The sequence below is a fragment of the Typopeltis vanoorti genome, chromosome 16 (assembly GCF_054136105.1).
Source record: "Typopeltis vanoorti isolate ZY-2024b chromosome 16, IOZ_Tvanoo_1.0, whole genome shotgun sequence".
Lineage (NCBI taxonomy): Eukaryota > Metazoa > Arthropoda > Arachnida > Uropygi > Thelyphonidae > Typopeltis > Typopeltis vanoorti.
In genome coordinates this window covers 1,117,026-1,129,753 of record NC_143564.1, presented here as the reverse complement: position 1 = coordinate 1,129,753, position 12,728 = coordinate 1,117,026, and the positions used below count along the sequence as shown (strand labels likewise).

At 37.6% G+C, this 12,728-nt stretch overlaps 1 protein-coding gene across 1 annotated transcript in view; it reads left to right on the top strand.

The window, feature by feature from the left end:
* LOC150097827 (isobutyryl-CoA dehydrogenase, mitochondrial-like) overlaps window positions 1–10,573 on the top strand; it is a 289,762-nt gene extending 279,189 nt beyond the window's left edge. The window contains exon 10 of the mRNA XM_090406597.1: window positions 9,844–10,573. Within this exon, the coding sequence (XP_090262723.1) occupies window positions 9,844–9,896 (53 nt within the window). The 3' untranslated portion in view covers window positions 9,897–10,573. The remainder of the gene's footprint in view (window positions 1–9,843) is intronic.
* The last annotated feature ends 2,155 nt before the right edge of the window (window positions 10,574–12,728 follow it).

Here is a 12,728-nt window from a genome sequence, read left to right as displayed (position 1 = left end):
TATATTATATCATTGCAAAAGGAAGCCAGTTGGAGTTGTGGATAATAAGGTCAGCAGGGAAGATAGAATAGAATCAACCCCATCATATATCAAGGACAATTTGTAATTTTATAGTATAGGTACACAACAGTTTCATAACTGTATAAGAAAAATATGACTTCTGCATCAATTTCATTGGGTACCTTTACTGCTCTCCAAATTCTGAAGAGAAAGCACTCTTCTCTTCAACATGTTATTCCCAAAACATGATTTTCTGCAGTTAAACTATCCAGAGAGTGTATAAGGTCAGCAGGAAAGTTATCTTCCCTGCTGACCTTATTATCCACAAAACTTTCCTGTATAAGAGAGTGTATAAGATCAGCAGGAAAGTTATCTTCCCTGCTGACCTTATTATCCACAAAACTTTCCTGCTGACCTTATACACTCTCTGGATAGTTTAACTGCAGAAAATCATGTTTTGAGAATAACATGTTGAAGAGAAGAGTGCTTTCTCTTTAGAATTTGGAGAACAGTAAAGGTACCCAATGAAATTGATGCAGAAGTCATATTTTTCTTATACAGTTATGAAACTGTTGTGTACCTATACTATAAAATTACAAATTGTCCTTGATATATGATGGGGTTGATTCCATTCTGATGATCCATTGTAAGTCAGTAATCACTGTATGCTATAGCAGCAACAACTTTTTAATTCTTATACTGCTCTACTATTTTCACTCTCATTCTTAAATCACTTTTTTTTTCCTGCACAATTAGAATAACCACTTTCTTGCTTTCTGCCCATTTTCACAAACAAATAACGCCACTATAAAAATTTTAAATGAAAAGTTTGTGCAAATGAAACTGTTAAAAGATGCTAGCTGAAATGCAGTTAGTGACACTCAAACAATAACAAAACATGGCTGCTTTGCAACCATAAGCATAGCTGGTGTTATGACTGTAGACAAAGAGCAGTCATCATTAGACTCTACAGCTGAACATCTGGAGTTGAAAGTAATGTAATAGGATGACATGATTATTAAGTATTGAATGGTCATAAGTTGAGGATAGTTGTATAGTTACTTCATGTGCAAACTTTTGTTTTGCTCATATTTGGGTCAAGGATTAAAACAAGAATATAATTCCTTGTCAGGTATTTATTACTATCAAGTGATAAAACTTATGGCTATCTGGGCAATATAAGGAGAGAGAGAGAGAGAGAGAGAGAGGGCAGAGAAGAGATTGGTAGAAGAGGCGATGTGATTAAGACAATCAGTTAATGGGATAAAAATCCCTTATTGTTTTTCAGCCAGTAAGCGAAACTACGATCTGAACGTTTCATGCCGACGAACTGTCAGCGTATCCAAGCGTAAGTGACCACTTGGTAGTGCCACACCATGGCAACTCGTTGCAAAGGTGGAGCAAGATCCCTCACTGTTCTTGATATTTTCTCATAATGCAAAACACACAGCTCTTAGGAGATGTAATACTGTTTTACATTATGAGGAGAGGTCACTACCCAGACCGGTTTCAACCTTTTTTGAGGTCTCATCAGTGAGTAGCTAGACCTTGCTCCACCTTTGCAATGAGTTGTTGTGGTGTGGCACTACCAAGTGGTCACTTACGCTTGGATACGCTGACAGTTCGTCGGCATGAAACGTTCAAATCATAGTTTTCGATCGTTGTTTCGCTTACTGGCTGAAAAACAATAAGGGATTTTTATCCCATTAACTGATCAACTTCGCCAGAAAAAAAAATAGCCGTTTGGCTTTTCATCGTGATTAAGACAAGTTGGTGAAATGAGCCTCTTGGATAGATACAGAGGAAAATATGGTGCAGGGTAACAGAAGAATGAGAGATAATCTGTGAGTAAGGAAAGGTAAAAGATTCTCTGCATGACAAGTGGTGACATTGACAGAGCGTGTGTGTGTGTGGTGAATGCTCTGATGCTGAACATTTTCACTCATGATCAGTCTTCTTTTATAGAGGCCTATAAAAGAATATTAATAATTCTATCTATAATGCAGAGTACTTCAATAATACGATGATTCAGCATTTTGCTACTTGTATATAGAAAATAAGACTTATGCGTATTTCATGGGTGCCCATTGATGAGATCCCCCCCCCTCCATGTGGGGCACCTGTTCGTGGTGGAGGGGACCGCCCAGTGATGGTACTGGCCCTTTTCATTCTTCCTCTTTTTCCTTGCTTTTCTTCCTCTATTCTTTGCTCTACTTCTCCTGAGTCTTTTTCACTAAAATTTTTCCAGACCACCATCACTGGGATCCAATGCCCTGCCACCGTGTTTGCTGTGCAGTGCGACCCGTGGACTTTGGAGCCCTGCTTCGGCAAGACGGGCAGTTCTGGATGGTCCAGCCAGGATCAATCGGCTAGTGGACTTAACTGCTAGTGGGTCAATGGTGTTGTAGTAAGTCTCTCACCCTCATGGTCCGGGATCACGATCCTAGACCTGCTGAAGTGCCGGTATAGCGACAAGGGTAGCCCTGCCTTTCCACTCCTGAGCGCAGTCTTTGCTTGCTGGGTAGTGGGTGTCCATGTGTGGCTTCGTGGTGGGTGGGAAACTCTGGCATCGAACTAAAAACTCCTTAAATATGAATCCTTCATCCTCAAATGTTTCAGGGATCCTAAAAAAGTTCGAACCAAGTACTGATACTATAGATACAGCATATGGAAACAGAAGCAAGAAACAAAACATATCGGATACTAACCTTTTATATCATTCATGCAACAGGTGAAAAAACAATTGGGAAAATGTCACCTTTCTTTATCTATAAAGGTTTAGAAGGACTGGCAGGACCTCCCAAAACTGTCAAGAAATTGCGTTCTGGTGATATCCTTGTGGAAACGATGTATAAACAACATTCCAAGAAACTATTGAGAGCAACGACAATAGGTGGAATACAAATCGCAGTAACACCTCACAGAACACTCAATTCCAGTAGAGGAGTGATATCAGAATGGGATCTCCTTGATTTTCCTGATGAGGAGATATGTTCAGAGCTTAAAGATCAAGGAGTGACGGGTGTGAGGTGCATCCTGATACGCAGGGATGGTCGCCTGGTCTCAACCAAGAACATCGTCCTTACTTTTGATACACCTAGGCATCTGACATCTGCAAAAGCAGGGTATCTCAGCTGTCCTGTTAGAATATACATCCATAATCCCTGAGATGCTTTAAATATCAAAGATATGGACATGCCCAAACTGCCTGTCGTGGTTCTACTACCTGTGCCCGATGTGGTAGCAAAGAACATGATAACAAATCTTGCTGTGAAAAAAAAGCTAAATGTGTCAACTGTCAGGGAGATCATCCAACTTACTCTTGTGCATGTCAGAAATGGAAAGATGAAAAAGAGATGCAAAGAATTAAAACAGAACAAAACATAACATATTAGGATGTAAAAGGAAAGCTGGCCACCATTACACCTGTTCTACTATCTTCTTATGCTGAAAAAGTAACAATTAAAAAAGTGCCAACAGCAACTCAAACATTACATGTTTGAGTTGCTGTTGGCACTTTTCATACACCATCTGATAATTTCACCATACCTGAACTTTACGACTGCAAGTGCTTCTCTGTTGAGCACATTAATCACAAGACCTATGGCCTTACTCCAGAGACAACTTCAAAAATGGTCCCATTCGATGAAAACTCACCTGTCAAAAAAATTATGGCAGAGACATCACTCAAAGATAAACCACCAGACACTTGCACCGAAAGAATGGATACCTCGGTATCCACTGAAAGCAAACTAAACATACCAACTGATCCTAACACATTTGTTTTGAACACTCTACCAGAGGAAGAGATGGACACTATCCATCCATACTTCCTTAAAACAGTGGTGGATAAATATAAATCTTACAAAGGTAAGCCCTTAATCTCCTGAAAACCAGACAAGTCAATAAAATCAAGACAACAGGAAAATTTTTACAATGGAACTGTCGTGGGATTCGCCAGAATATTGACATCAAGATGTTGTTGCAAAAACACAAACCTTTCTGTTTCTGTCTACAGGAAATGTACTTAAGATCCAACGAGGACCATACCTTTAGGAATTTCACTGTTGTACGTAAGGACAGAACTGGAGGTGGTCCTGCTCATGGAGGAGTAGCTATCCTAGTAGGCAGTCATATTGATTTCCATCAGGTCCAACTTAATACTTCTCTGGAAGCAGTAGCAATTCGCCTCTCTGTGGGATCTCTTATTACAGTATGTTCAATTTATTTACCACCAAATGTTGAGTTAAATGAAATTGATCTTGATAATCTTATCTCGCAACTGCCTGAACCCATACTTTTGATGGGTGACTTTAATGGTCACAATACTCTGTGGGTTAATGCCAACACGAGGTCGAATCATTGAAAAAATTCTTGATAATAATAACCTCTCCATTTTAAATAATAAACTCAATACTTTCTTCCATATGCCTACCCATTCATATTCTGCAAATGATCTTGCAATCTGCTCCCCTTCCATTTTTCCACAACACATGGGATGTTGAAGAGAACATATAAGAAAATGATCACTTTCCTGTTCTCTGCACAATGTCTTCACAGGAACTATGTTCACCCACACGGATACTTATATGAAAAATTGACCAGGCTGACTGGAACACTTTCTCTCATCTTGCAAAATTTAATGCTGATACCATCAGTCAAACACCTATCAATGAAGTGGTAAAATATATAACAGAATGCACTGTCCAGGCAGTAACAGCCTCCATCCCAAAAACACCATCTCGGTTTCCAATCTGTCCAAAGTCTTGATGGAACCCAGAATGTCAGTCAGCCAAAAAAGATCAACACAGAGCGTGGGGCATATTTCGTAGATACTCCACCACATCAAACTTAATAGCTTTCAAGCGTGCTTGAGCTAAAGAACGTTATGTAAGACGTCAGAGTCAAAAACAATCATGGATCCAATTTACTTCATCAATTAATGAAATGACCAGTCCAAAAATTATGGGATAAAATCCAGAAAATAAAAGGCAGATATAGAACACATTGTTTGTCTACCTTAGACCATAATGGAAGTGTTATTGGTGTTCCCAAAGCTATTGCAGATACTTCGGGGAAAACGTTTGCTAGAATCTCAGCAACTGCTTCATATTCTCTTGAATTTTTAATACTGAAAGAGCAGCAAGAGGAACAAAGGCTTAATTTTTCAGCTATTTGTTATGGAAGAACTAAAAAGAGCTCTCCTACGATCTCACCCTAGTGCAGTAGGGCCTAATGACATCCATTATGAAATGATAAAACATCTACCATCATCTTCTATTAACCGTCTTCTCTTATTATACAATAGAATACTTGCAGAGGAAAAGTTTCCAAATTTTTGGCATAAGTCAATTGTCATTGCTATCCCAAAACTAGGAAAAGATCCAACACAAGCAAATAATTACCGACCCATTGCTTTGACCAGCTGTCTTTGTAAGATAGAGTAGAGAAAATGGTTAATGCAGACTTCTCTGGTATTTAGAAAGCAACAATCTTCTCTCCAGTACACAATGTGGTTTCTGTAGACATCGATCAACTTTAAACCATTTGGTTCATTTAGAAACTTGTCTCAGTTTTTTTTGACATGGAAAAAGCTTATGACACAGCCTGGAGATATGGCATATTAAAAGGCCTCTATAACCTAGATCTCAAAGGACACCTCCCTATATTTATTAAAAACTTTCTGTCCAGGTGAACTTTCCAAGTCAGAGTGGGAAATACGCTATCTCGACCATATCATCAAGAACAGGGTGTTCCCAAAGGCTCTGTCTTAAGTGTGACCCTTTTTGCTATTAAAATTAACTCAATCATTAAACAGCTTCTTCCCACTGTAAACAGTGCTCTATATGTTGATGACTTTACAATTTACTGTCACTCATGTAACATGAGGGTAATTGAAAGACAACTTCAGCAAGCAATTGATCATGTCTCTCTGTGGGCTCTTAATAATGGATTTAGGTTTTCAACAGAAAAAAGTGTCTGCGTACACTTCTATCGAAAACACACTCATCACCCAGATCCTGAACTAAAAATGGGACATACTGTTATTATAGTAGCTTCAGAAACCAAGTTCTTGGGACTCATCTTTGACAGAAAACCTACGTTTCTAGCACACATTCATCAACTAAGAGAAAAGTGCAAAAGAACTTTGAACCTCCTTTGCACTCTATTCTACTGAGTGTGGTGCTGATTGAGCTTCATTGCTCCATCTTTATCGTGCACTTATACTTTCGAAGCTGTTTTATGAGTCCCAAGTCTATGGTTCTGCAAGACAGAGTAACTTATGATGGTTGGATTCCATCCATCATCAGGGTATATGGATAGCTACTGGTGCCTTTCGCACATCACCCACTAAAAGTCTCTATGTTGAAGCAAATGTACCGGCTCTATCACTTCAACGGAAACAGTTATCTCTTAATTACGCTCTAAAAATAAAATCTCTTCCAGATCACCCTACATGGAATAGTATCTTCTCTCAGCATTGGGAAGCTCCATATCACACGCACACACACATCAAACTGCTATACATCCTTTTGGTATGCATGTTAAAGAAACTGTGGAAGCTGTTAGTATAAATGTTGACAACATTAGCTACACTAAACATAATAACAGCATTTCTCCATGGAGGGTTTGCACACCATCCTGCAACCTCTCACTTTGTCAGCTACAGAAATCTTATACTTCATCATCCATTTACCTGCAATTGTTTAATGCACACAGAGCAGCACACTGATTTCTTACCCATCTATACTGATGGTTCAAGAACTAATACCTCTATTGGCTGTGTTTCCTGACATTATTATCTCCAATAAGATCCCACCAGACTGCAGTAATTATACAGAAGAATTACATGCCTTCAGCTTGCACTTGTGCATATAAAAGAAAACTGCTAGCAAAAGTGTATAATTTATACAGACTCATTGAGCTCTTTACATTGCATTACAGGCTATCTCCTGTAATACATATTTATGTATTACAGGCTATCTCCTCTCCTATGTATAATCCACATCCAGTACTTAAAGAGGGGTTACACCTGTTTTACAAAATTAAAATCCTTAATTTTGATGTTCAGTTCTGCTGGATTCCCAGCCACATCGGAATTAAAGGAAATGAGGCAGCAGCTGCTAAATCAGCTCATACCTTCTCCACATACTGTTTGACAGTTCCATATACAGACTACAGACCACTTACAAGATCAAAGCTAATTGCTCAGTGGGAGTCAACATGGCAAGACGCATTAACAAACAAATTATATAACATTAAACCTGAAATTAAACACTGGCATTCTAGCCAACATACAAAGAGAAGGGAGGAGGTTGTTCTTGATAGGCTCCGCATAGGTCACAGTCATTTTACGCATTCTCATTTACTGAGAGCTGATGACCCTCCCATATGTGAAAAATGCAACACACATCTCACTATTCATCATATTCTGGTAGGTTGTCAAAAATTTACATGAGAGAGGAATGAAATTTTCACCTATCTTACCAAGACATATACACTCAGGGAAATGCTAGCCGACTCAGGCAAATTGCATGATGTTTTTAATTTTTTAGAAAAAATTAATTTGTACAAACACATTTGACTATCTTCTTCTTATTGTGCTATCTTCTATCGAAGGTTCAGCGACCATCTTGGCGAACAAACTGCGCTCTTGTGCTAATCTGAGCAGTTGTGCACTGCTCTTTCCTGTCCACGTCTTGATGTTGTCAAACCATGATATTCTTTTTCTTCCTCTAGTTCCTTTGCCACCAATTCTTCCTATCAAAATAGTTTGTAGAAGTTGGTATTTGCTGTTTCTCATGATGTAGCCAAGATATGATGTTTTTCGTGTCCCATTTAAGGGACACCGGGAACTTGGGGCCAATTGTAAGGGTTTGCTCGCCATGGTGGTTGTTCTGGAGATAAGGTAGAGCAGTAGTTTCTCCGTTTGCTTTCTGCTCTGCAGTATTACAGACGTACACAATATAATCATATTGCCATCTGCAAATCTCTGATCACAAGCTTTTCCGTCATCATTTGGCTTCAACCTTGTGTTAGTACTGACAATGCTGCTTCCCAATGCCAGGGGCAGTGACCCCAGCAGGTGCTTATTTAATGGCAGCACTACTCGCCATGTCACCGAGTTGTCATTGGACTTTGTGAGGTTTTAAGTGAAACAGAGTTGCCACTTCTGCTCCCCCATGCCCTGATAGCTCAGTCGCTGTTGGTCCACGGCTGCTTATTCGCCAGATTGCTCTGCTTATATCGCAGCTAGCCTCCATATCTGAAGGCTGTTCCCCGATCCGCCACCTGGGGACCCGGTAGTAGTCAGCTCTGCCCCAGGATTTGACTATAAATTTGTTTATATGTAAATACTGTTTTGCTTATACATACATATTGTTCATTAGGTTAAATCTGACCAATTATGTATTACTGTAGGCCTTGATCTTGTATATTTGTATCACCCTGCTGTAATTTTGTTAATATGTAAATACCATAACGCTAAACTTTAATTTTATGCATATATGCAAAAATTTCCCACTTAGGTATAATAATTCCTTTCTGACTCTTTAAGTATTAGTATAATAATGTTTGTTGTACTCTTACTATATGTAGATACTGCTTTCCTTGACTTGTTTTGTATATACATATGTTAACTTGCACTGTTATCTATTTATGTACTGCTGAAACCTCTGCATACATTTTGTGTATGCATCTCATTTACTACTTTATTTTTCTAATAATCATATAGTGCTGTAGGATATCTTACCTATTTGTGTACTTTCTAGTAATTCTGTTTATATGTATTGCTAAATTCAGTTTATGCTACATTGCTAAATTTAATTTTCGTCCATGCATGTTATATAATAATCCCTTTTTGCCTATTTTTGTACTGCTATAAAAGAATCTATTATAATTTTACATATATGTAGATACTGCATTCCTCGGCTTAGTGTTTCATATTTTGTGTATTAACTTATATTGTTAACTATTTTTGCACCTGTAATAACCTCTGACCTTGTGTGTTGCTGTGCCCTCTGCAGCAGTTCTGTTTATCTGTAGATGCTGCTTTGTGGAACTAGATTCTTGTACAGACATACTGTTTACAATTTTCTGTAAATGCTAATGTTGTAACCTTTAGTGTGGCACAGTATGACCTTTGTAGTTTTTGTGCCAAATAAACTATAAACCAACCAACCTCAGTAAAGGTTGAAACTGGTCTGGGTAAAGTAACTCTTCCTATAATGTCTGGCCATATACATGCCTGAAAGAATGTGTGCTATGCATCATGGAATACCAAGGCAATTTGATATGTAGCTCAAAGTATGTACAAATGTACTGCATTCTTGGATAAAGGATTAAAACAAGAATATAATTTCTTGTTAAGTATAATTTTTACTTTGTAAAATGAGCAGATAAGAAACTGTAGTGATAAGGAAAATTCTATATAGTCTTCATGGTAGTTGGTATACTTGAATTACAAAATGAATTATGTTTTGTTTATGGAGTCTGAAAACAACCATATTTTCAGACTATGGAGTGTGTAGGCCAGTGTAATTAATAGAAATTTTGTGAGTTTTATTTATTTGTACCAGGGTGTTCCATTTTCCCACTTAGGTATAAGTGAAATCATACATTGAGGTGGATTTTAATTTTATAATGAAAACATTTAAGGATAAGTGGTATTATCAATTGAATATCATTTATCTTTAAATTGGATTGCACTTGTTGAAAAAGTAAAGTGGAGTTTATTAGAATGATAAATATATAAAACTAGAAAGTTAAAAATATTATTTCTTTTTAAGGAAAGGAAACAAAGAAAAGTCAGCACTATTTTGATTTTTCTCAATTATTTTTTAGGTACAAATGAAATCATGCAGATGTTAATTTCCCGAGACATTTTGCAGAACTGATTTTCTTTCTTCAGTGTGATCATTTCCAGAAGTGTATAAAGCTGCAGTATTTGAGAATTAAGTGACCAAAGAGATTTCAATCTTTAGGTGTTTCTTGCAAGCATCATCATCAAAAAAACACTACATAATTTGTTAGACTTAACCATCAAAACTTGAGCCTCAAAAAAAATTTTTTTTTTTTGCTACCTAGATTTGTACTTTCCAGCATGAAATCTTAGTTCATTAATTCTCATTTTCAAAATTCTTTGTTACTCTTAACTCTTTTAATATTACTTTTACAGCCTGTTTGAAGAATTTCTGAATTACAGCATTACTGTAATATATTAAATTTCTTAAATATTTTTATTTCTTACATTAATATTAAAGCCTCCTTTGATTGTCATCATTAATTCATATGTTGTCCACATTAACATAGCACATTTTATCTTTTAGGTGTGCATAATTGTTGGTAATTTTTAGTTACTAAATCATGCTTTTGGATCAAAGAACTGTTACATCAGTTTTAGATAATAATGTAAGAAAGGCTCAAAGTAAGGTAAGCCTTTCATGAAACAAATCACACATTCAGTTCGTAAGTAAGCAGTCCTTGATAAAATAGCTAAAAATAAAAAATAAGTGACAAGGGCATGCATGTAGAACCATGATTTCTGCTTGAGTAATAAATTTTCTTGAGTATAGTTTGTAGTAATTATCCACTAAAGAAAAGACAAAAAAAAAAAAAAAAAAAAACCTAATTGATAATATAAGCCAATGATTACAAAAGCTGACTGCCTCCAATTTGTATTTTTTTTTTTTTAATGTAACTCCCGCCTATGAACGATTTTAAACCTAATAGTATCTGAGTATCATGGGTGGGTTAACCTTTTTATTATATCTTTATTTTTTATATAATCAGTAAACTCAGTTAAAGACCAAACATGAAACTTTTTTTTGAGATGCTTCATGCCTCCCATAAGTGATTCCCCACTAGAAAATGAAATTCATCTCCCAGATGTTTTTAAATATACGTCAGAATTTCAACTGCAACCTGTTGCAGAGTGAGTATGCTATCCATTTGGCCAACCAGGCTGGTGATTTGACTGTGTGAAAATTAAAATGAAATGAAACAATGTTAGCCAGTGTTATCCAGCATGATTTCTAAATTATGAAGGCAACCTCTATTTGGGCCTCTAATGGACAGGTGATGTGCAATATACAGCCTCTTCGTTAAGTCAACCTCACCTTCGTATGGTGTGGTCTGTTTACACAAAAGGGATTTTGAGAAAACTAGCAAGTATTCCCACTATAAAGGAATGCCTTCCTAGTTGGAGGAAATGCTAACTAGATCACGAGATAGCAGATGACCATTACTTGGAGAAATATCCCCCCCCCCCCCCACTTATTGGAGGCCTGACATTGCTTATGCTAAGTTTGGTCTCCAGAGCAGGGATTTCTGTTACCAACCCTTATCTGTGTATTGTGAGCGATATATGCCAAATATACTTAGAGACCCCCTAACCTCTTCCATTTCCAGAGTACATCACTTAAAACAGTGGTGCCACATACCAGACACTAGTTAGTGAATGGGCCCAAACCTGCTAGTATTGAGCTGGTCAAGTGGCACATAATGCCACTGCCACATACTCTGCCTGGTTGTGCCTGGAGAGAGAGAGAGAGAGAGAGAGCCGAGTAGTGGTATTTGTGAGGAACTCTCAAGGCCATGTTTATGGCAAGGAAACTGGTTCTCTCTATGTGTGAATGTCATGTCTGATAGTTTGTCTCCTCTCACTGCATATCCCCACTTTATCCTTCCATCTAATGAAAAATCATACAAACAAAAGTGACACTGCAGTTAACAGAAATCTCCTCAATAAAAATTCACTTTAATATTATCTGTGGCATTAGCACCAAAATGACATTCACCATCACTTATAATCATCCAGACCACACACCTCTTACTATTGACAGAAACTCAATATCCTCCAAAGTACACCCATCACAACTCCTTTTGCCACAAGGTTGACATCTCTACCTTTGTAAGATCAGACTTGCATGCCAGAGAGTGACTAATTTAGAAACGCCTGCTTTTGATCTCTTCTAGCTCAAAGTTTCCTTGCCTCATTTAGTAATATTCATTTGTTGCATTTACTGTTCTCCAAACTCTGATAACCACTACGATCTCTTCACATTCCTTTCCATGAAATCCAGCCATCCAAATAGTGAGGTCATCTTCCTAAGACTTAAACATGCACAATTCCAACTGGCTCCCCTTTTCCAACACCAACAAAGCCTGATGAGAAACAGAAATCTTTGCCAATGACCTAAAGTAAATTGTATATCTGCTTACACAAATTCCTGATAATCTTCTCTTTCCCAATACTCTGGATCTCTTTAACTAGTTCTCCTTCCAGATAGACTGTACAAGTCACCTCTCCTCTTGGCAATGCAGACCACAGTCTTGTGCAAGTCTACCCTCTCATAGAAAGCCCTTCTTCGAACCACTCCTGGCTTTGCATCATCTGACACTACAAAGGTGTCAAATTAAATTACCTGGAATTTATATTTCTTTCTTCGGTCTGTATTGCTTCCACTCATCTGATCCTAACACCTACTCTGAGTGAGTCTTGGAAATTATCCTCACTGGCATGAAGGCTTTTGTCCCTGATTCAGCCCAAAATCCTCATCTGCTTTCTAAATCCTGGTTCAACAGAATGTGTATCAGAGTAGTAAAAGAAAAAAATTTCCACTCACCACAGGTGGCTCGTATCAAGAACTCCAGCTTCATACCTTGCCTATACCAAAGCATGCAACAAATGCAAAAGAGTGATTAGCAGTTCTAATACCTCATTTCAT